General features: G+C 39.8%; 1 protein-coding gene across 1 annotated transcript in view; it reads right to left on the reverse strand.

The window, feature by feature from the left end:
• LOC146626177 (putative uncharacterized protein MYH16) overlaps nucleotides 1-11,692 on the reverse strand; it is a 59,566-nt gene extending 47,874 nt beyond the window's left edge. The window contains exon 1 of the mRNA XM_085360358.1: nucleotides 11,609-11,692. Coding sequence (XP_085216484.1) covers nucleotides 11,609-11,692 — 84 coding nt within the window. The remainder of the gene's footprint in view (nucleotides 1-11,608) is intronic.
• Between the last annotated feature and the right edge of the window lie 2,142 nt (nucleotides 11,693-13,834).

Genomic DNA, 13,834 nt, shown 5'->3' on the forward strand with positions numbered 1-13,834 from the left:
AGGCTTCCTAGGCATGCAGAGCACCAAAACAGGTAACACAAACTAAGTTAACCCTCTTGTTGATTTGGAGACTAGGAGAGGGGATGGTGGCCAAAAGCCCAGAGCTCATAGACAGGTGAAGGTTTCTGTTTTGTCATGTTTGTTTAGCATAGAACTCTGGGCAGTATCACAACCAGAATGGCAAGACCACCAACAAGAAGAAGAGACTGTCCCACATTTACACTCCAGTTTATATCTCAAACAGCCTGGTCCTGCAAAAGTAGTACTTGATTAGTACCTAATAGTACTCTGAAGTTGTCATAGGAGGTTACTCCTAACCTATGTTTTCAAGAAAATCTAAATGGATTTTTATTTTAATGTGAACATTTTTTGATGTAGATTAGTTAAAATGATTACTTTCTTTGTTTCCCTAACTGCTTAGACTTAAACCTATTGTTAGAGTAAGGGTTAGGATTGGGGTTGGAGTCATCACCAGACTTAATCCTCAGTGGGTAAAAGCTGAGTTCACACGTGTCACTTCAGGTATTTGCAAATTAAGAAAAAAGAAACGATATCATTTATTTGTAATTTTGCTTTTGTGCTAATGCTAGTTTTGTCGTGCTTCTTTAATGGACTGACAAGAAAATGGTTGTTCTATTTCTCCTATGAAGCTATAAAGAAGGGAATGTGCCACTCAAACACTCCTCCTTGGAATAAACCAGTAATACTGTGAGTCTGAAGCCAAGGAACAGTATGGTGCCCCACAGCACTGACAGCAGTCTGGGTACAAAAACAAATAAAAATAAGATACTTTGTGCTTCTTCACTACATGAAATAATCAGTTGGAAAATAGTCAGCACAGCAAGAAAAGGAAAATCCAGATTTAATACGACTGCCACAGTGACTCCATCCCTCTCTCTCTTTCTGTCTCTCCCTCAGCAAAGGTATCATTATCCACTTAATTTCATACACTAGGGGCTGGTATAATGACCACGTTCAAAATCCCTTATCGAGCAGAAATTCAAGCTTAATCACAAATTATGTGAGTTCCAAAGTATCAAGTTAGTGAAACAAAAGAATTTCTTATTTAAAGGGGAAAGGGAAAGAATAAAGTTGAGGCATAGAGGGAAAAGCAGCAGAGACTTACAGCTCGGTATTTAGTGGCCACCTCATTCTTTTCCTTGTTAAGCTGGGTGTTCTGCTCCTCTAGTTCACGGACCTTGGAAAGGAGCCGGTCACTCTGCTCTATGGCTCTCCTGAGCTCCTCTCTCTCCCTCATCCCTGCTTCTTCTGTATGAACGGGCTGCAAACACAGGGACCTGACCCGCAACACCACTCACACACATCTGCAAATACACGCATGCATACAGAAGGCTTGGTATTTCAGCTAGGCTGTCTGGTGCTCTCACTGAGTCTCTCTCACTTTTGTTCACTGCTGTCTGGCCTTCCCCACTCCCCAACTCCTCCAAATCCACATCTGACACACACACAAGCCCACACGTCAGGGAGTTTTGCCCTGTAAAAGACATCCAAGAATCCACCAGTATGAGCCCACATTTTCTCCCCTTTTACCTAACTGGCCTCCTGCTGGTTTGCACTGCAACAATAAAAACTAACAACTGTGCTGCTGGAAGTAAGTAAGAAATCAAGCAAGAGGTCAGCTCTCTATCATAAGACTGGTAACTCTGGATCTCCTGCTGGTGGGGGTTTTATAATAGAAGGTCTTCTCAAAATCCAGGCCACGTTTTTGATTAATGTACACCACAATTCAAGATGTCCTCAGGATTTGAATCAGTGTATGCCAAAGACTAAAAGCCAAGCTGGAGGAGTCTAAAACAAAGCTGAAGCCAACAACTTATCTAGTCACTGATAGAGTTGCAGTGAAATAAGAAAGTTGACTAGTTTTTCACCATAAAATCCCAGCTAGCCTACACTGTATGGCCACAAATAAGCTACATAACCATGTACCCGGCCCATGAATATCAGTTTTTGTGCCGATATTAATGCTAGGAAAGAATTCGAACTCTGCAGTTAGCAGCAGAGCATAGGTGACTTTTAAGCACAAGGCACCTTATCATAAGCAACCCCACTCCATAGCTTCACATGTTCTTCTGCAGTTGCTGCAGTTACTAAACCCTTCTGCTTTACAACCTGGTCTTTAATTCTGACCTCATTAGCCGTTTCCAGGTCCAAACTCTGCTTCAGGTCCCAAAGTCAGGAACACTGCAGCATCACTGAGAGTTAAAAACTGTCTAAATCCTTTTGTCTTTAATAAAATGATCAGTGTGGCTGCTCTACCAGGTGTAACATTGAAGTCTAACATCCATGAAAACAGAATTTATTAAATTTAACAGAGTTAGAAGTCAGCAGGAAGTTAGCTTGCTAGTTTCCATCTAAAGATGATACACCATCTTTCGACATAAATGAAGACAGGAAACTAAACAGCAGTGATATTTGTAAGGTTACTGAAGTTGGGCTAGCTGGTATATAATGATGTGGTGGCTAGCTACACAGCTATGGTTAGCATAACAGAAACAGTGAGGCTGGAGGATGAATGCTAACTTTTTTCCACTCGATAAAAGTTAACGATGGTTAGGGACAAATGCAATCACATGGCAGGAAAAAGATTTTTAAACGGACCAAACGTCAGTCAGGAGAACAGCTGAGATAATCCATCCACATGCTCAACCCTGCTGCTTAACACACACATGCATGTTCCTTACAAATGTGGTACTATTTAGGGGAAATAAACAGGTTTCCATCAGAGTTATTATAGTTTTTAATGTCTAATTATTTTTTATATTTATTTTTATTTTAACGTTTCTTTTAATTCAGTTTAATTTTAGTTAGTGTCCAGAGTGGGTTTGCTCACTTTGCTCACTCACTTTTAATTTTTTTGTCAAAGGTCTGCTTATAATAACCAGTACCCTTGCTTTCCAAAGGCATAAGATTTATTTTCAAGAAGCATGGACAAATAATCAACCAAACACACATTTTCTTACTTTTGTGCTAAGTTTAGACAACCATTAGGATGTTGCTTTCTGCTGTAGCAAATGTGACCTTGAAATAGAAGCAAGGAATTTCTGAACCCTCTGATTATGAACAATAGTATTTGTCTATACTGCAAATAGAAATGTCAGCTGTTCTGCACTGAATTCTTAGACAGGGTATTTTAACACAATAAAGCCCCGCATTAAATGTAGTGCAGGAAATGGTTTCAATTTCACACAAAATGCACTATCCAAAGCAACAGACCTTCTGTCTGCTGCATACATTTAAACTTTCTGCCAGAACATATATATATTTTCTTTTATTTTCTCTGCTCACCTAACAAGATTCTGCAAGTAATTCTGGCATAACTTCTAAAAGAAACAAGAAGTGGATCTGGAATAAAACAATGTCATTATCCATTGAAGAATGGGCCTTACACAGAGTTTCTGTCTGATTTCTCAGACTTTATATCTAATTTAGTTCTGAGCTCAGATAAAATAATTATTGTGGGTGATTTTAACATCCATGTAGATGCTAAAAATGACAGCCTCAACATGGCATTTAATCTGTTATTAGACTCAATTGGTTTCTCTCAAAATGTAAAAGAACCCACCCACCACTTTAATCACACTCTAGATCTTGTTTTAACATATGGCATAGAAACTGAACATTTAACAGTGTTTCCTGAAAACCCTCTCCTGTCTGATCATTTCCTGATAACATTTACATTTACAATAATTGATTACACAGCGGTGGAGAGTAGACTTTATCAAAGTAGATGTCTTTCTGAAAGCGCTGTAACTAAGTTTAAGAATATAATCCACCCACTGTTATCATCTTCAATGCCCTGTACCAACACAGAGCAGAGCAGCTATCTGAACGCTACCCCAACAGAGGTCGATTATCTTGTTAATAATTTCACCTCCTCACTACGTACGACTCTGGATACTGTAGCTCCAGTGAAAACTAAGGTCTCTAATCAGAAGTATTTGACTCCGTGGTATAATTCTCAAACACGTAGCCTAAAGCAGATGACTCGTAATCTGGAGAGGAAATGGCATGTCACAAATTTAGAGGATCATCATTTAGCCTGGAGAAATAGTTTGCTGCTTTATAAGAAAGCCCTCCGCAAAGCCAGAACATCTTACTATTCATCACTGATTGAAGAAAATAAGAACAACCCCAGGTTTCTCTTCAGCACTGTAGCCAGGCTGACAAAAAGTCAGAGCTCTTTTGAGCCAACCATCCCTTTAACGTTAACTAGTAATGACTTCATGAACTTCTTCACAAATATAATTTTTATCATTAGAGAAAAAATTACCAGTAATCATCCCACAGATGTAATATTATCTACAGCTACTCTTAGTACCATTGATGTTAAGTTAGACTCTTTTTCTCCAATTGATCTTTCTGAGTTAACTTCAATAATTACTTCCTCCAAACCTTCAACGTGTCTTTTAGACCCCATTCCTACAAAACTGCTCAAAGAAGTCCTGCCATTAATTAATTCTTCGATCTTAAATATGATCAACCTATCTCTAATAATCGGCTATGTACCACAGGCCTTCAAGCTGGCTGTAGTTAAACCTTTACTCAAAAAGCCATCTCTAGACCCAGCAGTCTTAACTAATTGTAGGCCAATCTCCAACCTTCCTTTCATATCAAAAATCCTTGAAAGAGTAGTTGTCAAACAGCTAACAGATCATCTGCAGAGGAATGGTTTATTTGAAGAGTTTCAGTCAGGTTTCAGAGCTCATCACAGCACAGAAACGGCTTTAGTGAAGGTTACAAATGATCTTCTTATGGCCTCTGACAGTGGACTCATCTCTGTGCTTGTCCTGCTAGACCTCAGTGCAGCATTCGATACTGTCGACCATAATATCCTATTAGAGCGATTAGAACATGCTGTAGGTATTACAGGTACTGTACTGCAGTGGTTTGTATCATATCTATCTAATAGACTCCAATTTGTGCATGTAAATGGAGAGTCCTCTTCACACACTGAGGTTAATTGTGGAGTTCCACAGGGTTCAGTGCTAGGACCAATTCTGTTTACATTATACATGCTTCCCTTAGGCAGCATCATTAGAAGACATAGCATACATTTTCACTGCTATGCAGATGACACCCAGCTCTATCTGTCCATGAAGCCAGATGACACACACCAATTAGTTAAACTGCAGGAATGTCTTAAAGACCTGGATGGCTGCCAACTTTCTGCTTCTTAATTCAGATCAAACTGAGGTTATTGTACTCGGCCCTGAAAATCTTAGAAATATGGTATCTAACCAGATTCTTACTCTGGATGGCATTACCTTGGCCTCCAGTAACACTGTGAGGAACCTTGGAGTCATTTTTGACCAGGACATGTCCTTCAAAGCACATATTAAACAAATATGTAAGACTGCTTTCTTCCATTTGCGCAACATCTCTAAAATTAGAAATATCCTGTCTCAGAGTGACGCTGAAAAACTAGTTCATGCATTTATTACTTCCAGGCTGGACTACTGTAATTCATTATTATCAGGATGTCCAAAAAACTCACTGAAAAGCCTTAAGCTAATCCAAAATGCTGCAGCAAGAGTACTGACAGGGACTAGAAAGAGAGAGCATATTTCTCCTGTTTTGGCTTCCCTTCATTGGCTTCCTGTTAAATCCAGAATTGAATTCAAAATCCTGCTCCTCACATACAAGGTCTTAAATAATCAGGCCCCATCTTATCTTAATGACCTTGTAGTACCAGATCACCCTGTTAGAGAACTTCGCTCTCGCTCTGCAGGCCTACTTGTTGTTCCTAGAGTATTTAAAAGTAGAATGGGAGGGAGAGCCTTCAGTTTTCAGGCCCCTCTTCTGTGGAACCAGCTTCCAGTTTGGATTCGGGAGACAGACACTATCTCTACTTTCAAGATTAGGCTTAAAACTTTCCTTTTTGCTAAAGCATATAGTTAGGGCTGGACCAGGTGATCCTGAATCCTCCCTTAGTTATGCTGCAATAGACGTAGGCTGCCGGGGGATTCCCATGATGCATTGAGTTTTTCCTTTCCAGTCACCTTTCTCACTCACTATGTATTAACAGACCTCTCTGCATTGAATCATATCTGTTATTAACCTCTGTCTCTCTTCCACAGCATGTCTTTTATCCTGTCTTCCTTCTCTCACCCCAACCGGTCGCAGCAGATGGCCGCCCCTCCCTGAGCCTGGTTCTGCCGGAGGTTTCTTCCTGTTAAAAGGGAGTTTTTCCTTCCCACTGTTGCCAAAGTGCTTGCTCATAGGGGGTCATATGATTGTTGGGTTTTTCTCTGTATCTATGAAGCGCCTTGAGGCGACTTTTGTTGTGATTTGGCGCTATATAAATACAATTGAATTGAATTGAATTGAATTGAAAAGAAGGTGTTAAAAAGCATATGCTGTGTTACTGTACAGAAAGGCAGGCTCGCACGCACACACACACACACACACACATGCACAAAAACCTGTTGCTGCTTGAGTGCTGGTATCTGAAAAAGAGCTGTCATTAGTTGGGCTGTCAGAGATCTGATAGCCAGTTCACTGCTCATGCCTGACAAACTGTACAGTTCGTCAGCAGGGAAAGTAGTAAGGGCATTATCATCTTTCTTAAAGTGTGTGCCGATAATTACCACGTTGTCCAAACACGGTTTAGCACATGTGTATCGCCTGACACACCTGAACTTCCTTTTGCCTGTAGTCAGATTAAACACACAATACCTTCACCTGTCAGTGCGGGACTTAATGTCTCACTTAGCTTCAATCTGCACGCCGATGCCAGAAAAAGAAGAGGAAGACAAATATGACACATCAATGGTTCACCTTTAGCATGATCACAGGGATTAACCCCTTATGCCAGCACCAGTGTTGATATTGCACAAATAAAGTACTCTCTTTATTGCAGTGCATTCCCGCTTTGTGTGAAGGCCGGGGATTACACTTGAGCAAAGGTGTCATGTTTTGACTTGAAGCTCTGAGGTGTTTCTGCACCTCTTGTCTCAGAAAAAAAACTTTCCAAGTGTCCATCTGATTCGTAGTGCTGTAAAAATTGTTTGCACTCCCTGAATATACTTTGAAGTCAACCGAGGACTATGAATATGAAAAGGGGACTTATTCTGTTGTTCTGTTCTTAATCCATTTCCACTTTTATATTGATTCACAGTTCAAAAATAATCCTATTTAACTTATTCCTTGTCTTCTGAAACAAACCCCCTCCCTGACTAAACCTTCTTTTGAGTGGCTGCTACTTTTACAGTTTTTTCTGATTGCTTAAGCACATTTTTTGTAACTATTGGCTAATTTTGCAAAACTCTTCACACAAATAAGAAAACCTGTCACCCAATAATCAAAACATTGTAGTTCTCTTGCAAAAGCAAACACAGCTAGATTAACTCTTCACACCTTCGTAAAAATGGTGTTTCCGTATCAAACAGTACACACAAGCCATCATCTACTAAGCACACAATGCGCCAACTGCACACTGATGGTATGAATACAAAACACATCTGGCTTTTGCTTCCTCTGTGCACAAGGTAGGCTATGTCAGTTTGAGCTACTTCTGTCATAGATCCATAAGCATAGAGGAATCCAAACTTCAAGTACTGGTGTTTATTCACACACATCAAAACAAACACAAGTGTTTATTTCCAAGTATAGGATTATTTGCAATCGCCATAATGACTATATGGGTTACTTGGTCTGCAGTGAACATGCTTCCTCTGCCCCAGCATCTGGACATCTAGCAATTCTGTAAAATAACAATTTCCGTATTTTTACATCACTGGTATTGGTGTGTTTCTCATTGGCATATGGCAGTGCTACAAATCTTTGTGCGAAGTGACTGTACTAACCGATTCTCATTTCAAGATGTCCCTATGGTACTTGCTACAGTGTAGCGGCTCGAGTTAGGCTGGACCCGTTGGCCAGCTACCCTCAGGGTCATTCCACGGTTGATTACATGGTCCACTATTGTAGCTCTGATGTCATCAGCAATTCTATTTCTTACTCTTCCTACCCTTCCTCTCCCCCCTCCTCATCTTCCTCTCCCCCCTCCTCGTCAACCTCTTGCTCCTCCTTGTCCTTGTCGTCCTCTTCATCCTACTTCTTCACCTCCACGTCCTCTTCCTCGGCCTCCTCTACTTCTCACTCTTTCTGCTCCCTCCATTGTACTCCGCACACACAGCTTACCTGTATTATAGTGCTTAGGCTGATTGCAAAGTGAACTAATTATCTAAAAAAGTTTTCACATGTGAAAGTGTGCCAGACAGTTGGCAAATTAGTGTTAATGATAGCCATACATGTGTATACTTTTGCTAGGAGTGTGTTGGAAATTTGGTAATTGAGTGTTGTGCAGTGAATTGTGCCTACAGTTTTGCAAAGTGTGTGTTACAAAATTGCAAACTGAGTGCAAAGCAGTTTTTGTGCTTTTAGTTTTGCAAACTCAGTGAGTGGTTTTGCTATAAGTCTGAATAGTTTTAGAGATTGTGCTACAGGAATCACAGTTAGGGTTTAAGCATTCAGAAAAAACTGTAAACAGAAGATTGCAGGTGGGCGGGGCTACTGTTCTTATTACCATCATTAACATCCAAGAAAAAAATGTCTGCGTACACGGATTGCTTGCATACGTGTGCTGACCTCTAGTTGTGTAACTATGTTTAATATTTGTAATAATATAATGTGTAGCAGAAAACAAGGACAGCCATAATAGTTACTCTTTAGTAGTTACCACCAATAGTTACCATGCCTGTGTGTTATCCCTGTTAATATTCACATTACTCAAGTAGGCAACAGCCAAACTATTTCAGGAAAAAAGTAATAAAATCATCATGCAAACTCTGGATCATGCTTTGAAGCTTTGAAAGCTGCTTAGTTAATGCTCAGTTTTAATTGAACACCTTTGCACAGGCAGGTGCTAAATGCAAAGAAAAATCCTGTCACTTATTGAAGCATAAAGAGTCAAAGACTAACAGAGTGTGAGCTTGGACAGAAGGATGCAAGTGATAGTCGGTTTACTTTCAAGCCTTTGGAAAAAAAGAACTAATTCTAAATTTTGGGTAAAGTCGGCATTTGAAGATCATTTTGATCTTTTTTAATATTAAAACCTCAGCAGAGATGTCCGTCACCTTTAATGTTTAAGTCTAATCATTCATCACTAATATCCATAAAAAAAGAAATTAATATCTTTTATATTTGCATATGTAGGTGCAAAACAAAACTTCAGGAATTATAAAGTTAGTCTTCAAAATGTGCCTGAGCAAAAGTCATTGCTGGGAGGTTCTTAGTAGCAATGCGTTAAAACTAGTAATACAGTCCCTAGTGAGATCATAATTAAGAACCAGTTAACTTGTAAGTATGGCAAACTGCAATGCCACTAACAACCACTAAATAGCCAGCTCTTAATATGTTTTTGTTTTACTATAGTGAGCCTTAATGACTAATTTCAGGCTGTTCAATGAAAGTGCACATTAAATCATTCCTCTGTTAATAAAACGTAAAGGTTTGTGTGATAATGGCCCATTATTTAGTAGAAAAAATCATTAAAGTTAGTTTTTCTAGTAAGCTAAAGGTAATAGCACAGTGTGTAAATGGAAAAGATCCTAACAGACAGTGAGGACTGGGATTAATCACATCTGTCTTTATACATGTGTGTCTGACAAGAGATAAAACACATGACGTATATCTAAGTTTTACTCAGAGCGACTTTGATGAATGCACTTTATTCTTTCTTTCATCTGCAGTGCTACTGACCACTGCAGTATACAGGTCAGACTGTGACTGCAGACCCAGAGCTTAAGCAAAAACCTGTAGCTCTAAAGCTCAGTGATACTTAATGCACATCTACTGTGTTTGGGTGCTTCTTATCCAGGTGTGTGTCGTCCTTGAATTGTTAGCTTATTGCTGCAAACAGAGCATTTCTGGACAGTAAACAATCCTCAGCATCCAAATTGCTCCCAGATAAATGGACCACAGAGCGAAGCCTGGCCTCTGGCTGAACTCTGGATCCAGGTCGCGGAGGGAGGTACAGCAAGCCTTTGATCAGCGAAGCACCTCATAGCTCACTTACACTCATGTGGTCAACTGACTGCAGGTCAGGTCCAATAATACCAGCTTATAAATTATATCAGTGATATGACTGTCATCATGTAGTTACACTGAAGTTCTGCTCTTTTCTTTGTGAGTTATTGTCCCGATAAGGTTGATTTGAAATACCTTACATTATTGGACCGCATAACGGTTGGATGGATTATAGACAACACTGACTGTAGTTACCTTGAAGTGTGTAGACCTAAACATAACATTATCTGAGGATCAGTGGGATTCCTTTCAATTTAGGAGGAAACGCACACAAAGAAACAAAGTATCCCGTCTGAGCCGCATGACCCACATGCACCATCATCAAAGAAGAAAACCACCGAGCTTTTTGTGTCTTTGCTGTCAGACCCAGCTGCTACATGTGAAACTACTGAGAGAGACAGGAACCAGCCAGCTGAAAGAGCCACCATGGTCTAGGTCACAGAGTTGTATATCATCCGTGATGGGCAAGTTACATAAAAATGGTAATCAGTTACTCTGCAGTAGCCATCATCAAAAGTACAGCCTTACATTACTTCATATCATTTGACTATCTTTTAATATCCACACACGCCATAGATAGTATACATTAATATAAAGGTGCACAACATGACAGCTCCCCAAAAGAGGTCAAACATCTTGTGATGCTCCCCTACTGGCAGGCTGCAGTACATGCCCCCGCTGTCACATTTAATACTTTGTTTTACTTGGCTGATAGTGACCTACAGCTGTTTTCATGTGATCAGGCAGGGGATCAATAGGGTCCACGGCCCTCTTAGGGACACTCCCAATAGGGCTTAAAAATCTGGGACTCTCCATAAACTGAGAGGTGAAACAGACACTTTTCTTTCTCAGCTCCATAGACTACCATGATCTTCACAGACACTTTGTTTTACTGTTTTTCATTATTGATATCATTTAATATTAGTAATTAATTCCATAAAGAATGATGTCAGTGAGTTTAAGGGGAACTCTGGAGTTGCTACCTGGCTCCAGTTCAGTAGTTTGGAGTTGTATTGATCTCCTCATAAAACTCTTTGCTTTAAATCTTCAAATCTTCCAATGTTTTCTAAGTGGTTGTAATTGATCCTTCAGCAGTACCTTAAATCAGTGAGCAAGCAAATGAAACTCCCTGTTTTAGTCTCCTCAGGCTTTCTGATGCTTGTCTGTGTTTGCATTCCACTGAAATGTATGTGTGAGCTTGTGAGAAGAAGAGGAAAAACTACACATTTAGCTACTCACAGCTTAAACTTTAAGAATGATACTAATCCTGAAACATGGAAAATCTTAAAGTAAATTAAAAAAAACTTGAAAAGCACATACACTATGTGTCACAAATGATCCTATACACTCTGATGCCCCCTGCTGAATGAAGGACCCTCTTTTCTAGAGGTGTGGGCCTGGAACAAGGAAGAGCCCTGCATCATGGTGGAAGAAAGTGCCAGAAAGAAAACTAACCGGGAGAGATTAAATAACACAAAGTCTGCAAAAAATGAATAAGCAAAGATTAAGTGAAGAAGGAAAACATGTAGTGCCAGAGAAAAAGAGGCATTTTTCTTACATGTGCCAGGGGTCTGTTGTGGAGAGCAATGGTGGGTCTATACTGGTGGAAGTCAGTCTGGATCACACACACTCTCTTTTCCATCCTCACAGCTCACAGACGCACATGCTGTCTTCACCCAAGCAGGTTCTGGGTAGATAGTGAAGAATGTGTGTGTGCTCTCTTGAAGCTGTGGGAGTGTGTGTGAGAGTGCTATGCATGCTACCTGACCCTGAGGGAGGGAGGGAGGGAGGGAGGAAGGGAGGGAGATGACGAGCAAGCAAAAAACAAGCTTGAACACCCCCACGCCGCTCTAAACCCTGATTCCACACATGCACACATTTCTCCTCTTTGCTCAAAGCGACGCCACCTTCTGACAAAGGCATAACAAAAGAAGACAGACTGGCAGCTTTTACCGCAACAATGTAGCACACACATACTACAGAGTGGCTCATTTGCAACCAAACTGTGTTGTGCATGTGACATTATTATTTTCTGTTTTTAAAATAACAAATACTGAATTTTAATGGTGAAAAAAACCCATGCCAGAAGTTGTAAATTAAAGTTGTAACAATACCATGAAAAAGCAGCGTCACATTGTAAGGAATGCATGCACAATGCTTTTTGTATTTTTTGGATTATTGCAGGAAAAAAGTTAAAAGTAAAAATTTCTGGTACTCACACAAGTAATTCACAAACTTCAGGCTATGACTGAACTTACACTAGCATTTCATATTCTCATTTATCTGCTAATTGGAAGTCTCTAGGACCTGCAATAGCTTCATAATTCATGCATATATTTTATTATTACTTATTTATTAATTAAACTACTTTAATAACTTAATAAATACCCCCTGTGTATTTTTGTGTGTGTGTCATTTGCTGGATAAAGATCTGTTGCACCTATTGGCTGGAGGCAGGAGGAAATCATGCACAAAATGATATGTTTACCTTGCAACACAGGGAAAATGACAGCAGTGGGTAATTTATCTTGTTTCATCTTGTGGGCATGAAAAGAACAGATCCCCGAAGTTTTTAATCAAGCTGGCAGGGAAACTTGGGATTTTTTAGAGGCTTATTGTCTATTGTTTGGCTTATGGCTTGACTCACAGTCAAGTGGATGTCAGCATGCATGCAAAGCTCAAGAAATTGATCCTGTGCTCATAAAAAAATATACTTTATGTCACAGTGAATTTATTTTTTACCTTTATAAAGAGTAAAAAGTCACATTTCTGTTTGTTTTTACATTTATATTAGTGGAAATACTAATATATTCTGACTGAATCCAACAACAATGTGTAATGACAAGCCTGAAGACAATGATCATTAACTCTTGAGCTCTGCTAAGCTAAAGATTTTAGCATCTTCCAGCTTGTTTGGTTTATATGGTGCTCAACTTTGTCTAACTCATGCTTCCAACTTTACCTGCTCCAAATGATTGGTTCTGGATGTGTTTATTCAGTGAATAGTACAGTATTTTCCCCTGAGGGTGGCTGGCTACTCTTAGAGATAGGGTGAAGAGTTCAGTCATTCCAGGGGGGGTCAGAGTAGAGCCGCTATTCCTCCACATCAAAAAGAGTCAGGTTAGGTGTTCAGGCCATATCCTATCATAAAGAGGCTATCAGGATAGACCCAGAGCACACTGGTGAGATTATATCTCTTGGCTGTCCAGGGAATGCCTCGGAGTTGACTCACTGTTCAATTCTTCCAACCAGCATTTGACTGACCAAGTTCAGCAACATGGCGTTTGCATTTTGGAGAAAAGCATGGGAACACGTTTGTGGTGGGTGGAAATTCCTCTCTGTTTATTTCTGTCTTAAGTCAGTCTCTATTGCATATGCAGACAGGGACATTTGTGGGACCATACATTACGCTTTAGCTGACAACTTGTAGGTTTGCTGCTTCTCAAATGAGGCAAATGGCTTCCTGTGTCCGAGATTAAGAAATTTTAAAGATGACAATATGGGCATTATATTGTCTAGTTATTAATTCTTCATTTATCCAAATTTCACTTCCAAGAGAGACCTGGCATCATGGCAGTAAACGTCTAAACAGATTTAGCATTTAACAAGATCATACATTACCGTGACAAGGAAGAAAGACTTTTCTATGTGCAGGATGATCCAAGATGACTCAAGCAACAACTCATTGTTTTTCTGCAACTATCGTGCTAACTAGCTAGCTACCTTTTCTCAAGCAAAGTTCCACAAAGAAGCACAAATATTTGATGAGCACAAACTATTTTTA

Source organism: Diplotaxodon limnothrissa, linkage group LG8 (genome assembly GCF_057381915.1).
Source record: "Diplotaxodon limnothrissa isolate DT_005_m linkage group LG8, D_limnothrissa_male_GT1.1, whole genome shotgun sequence".
Classification (NCBI taxonomy): Eukaryota; Metazoa; Chordata; class Actinopteri; order Cichliformes; family Cichlidae; genus Diplotaxodon; species Diplotaxodon limnothrissa.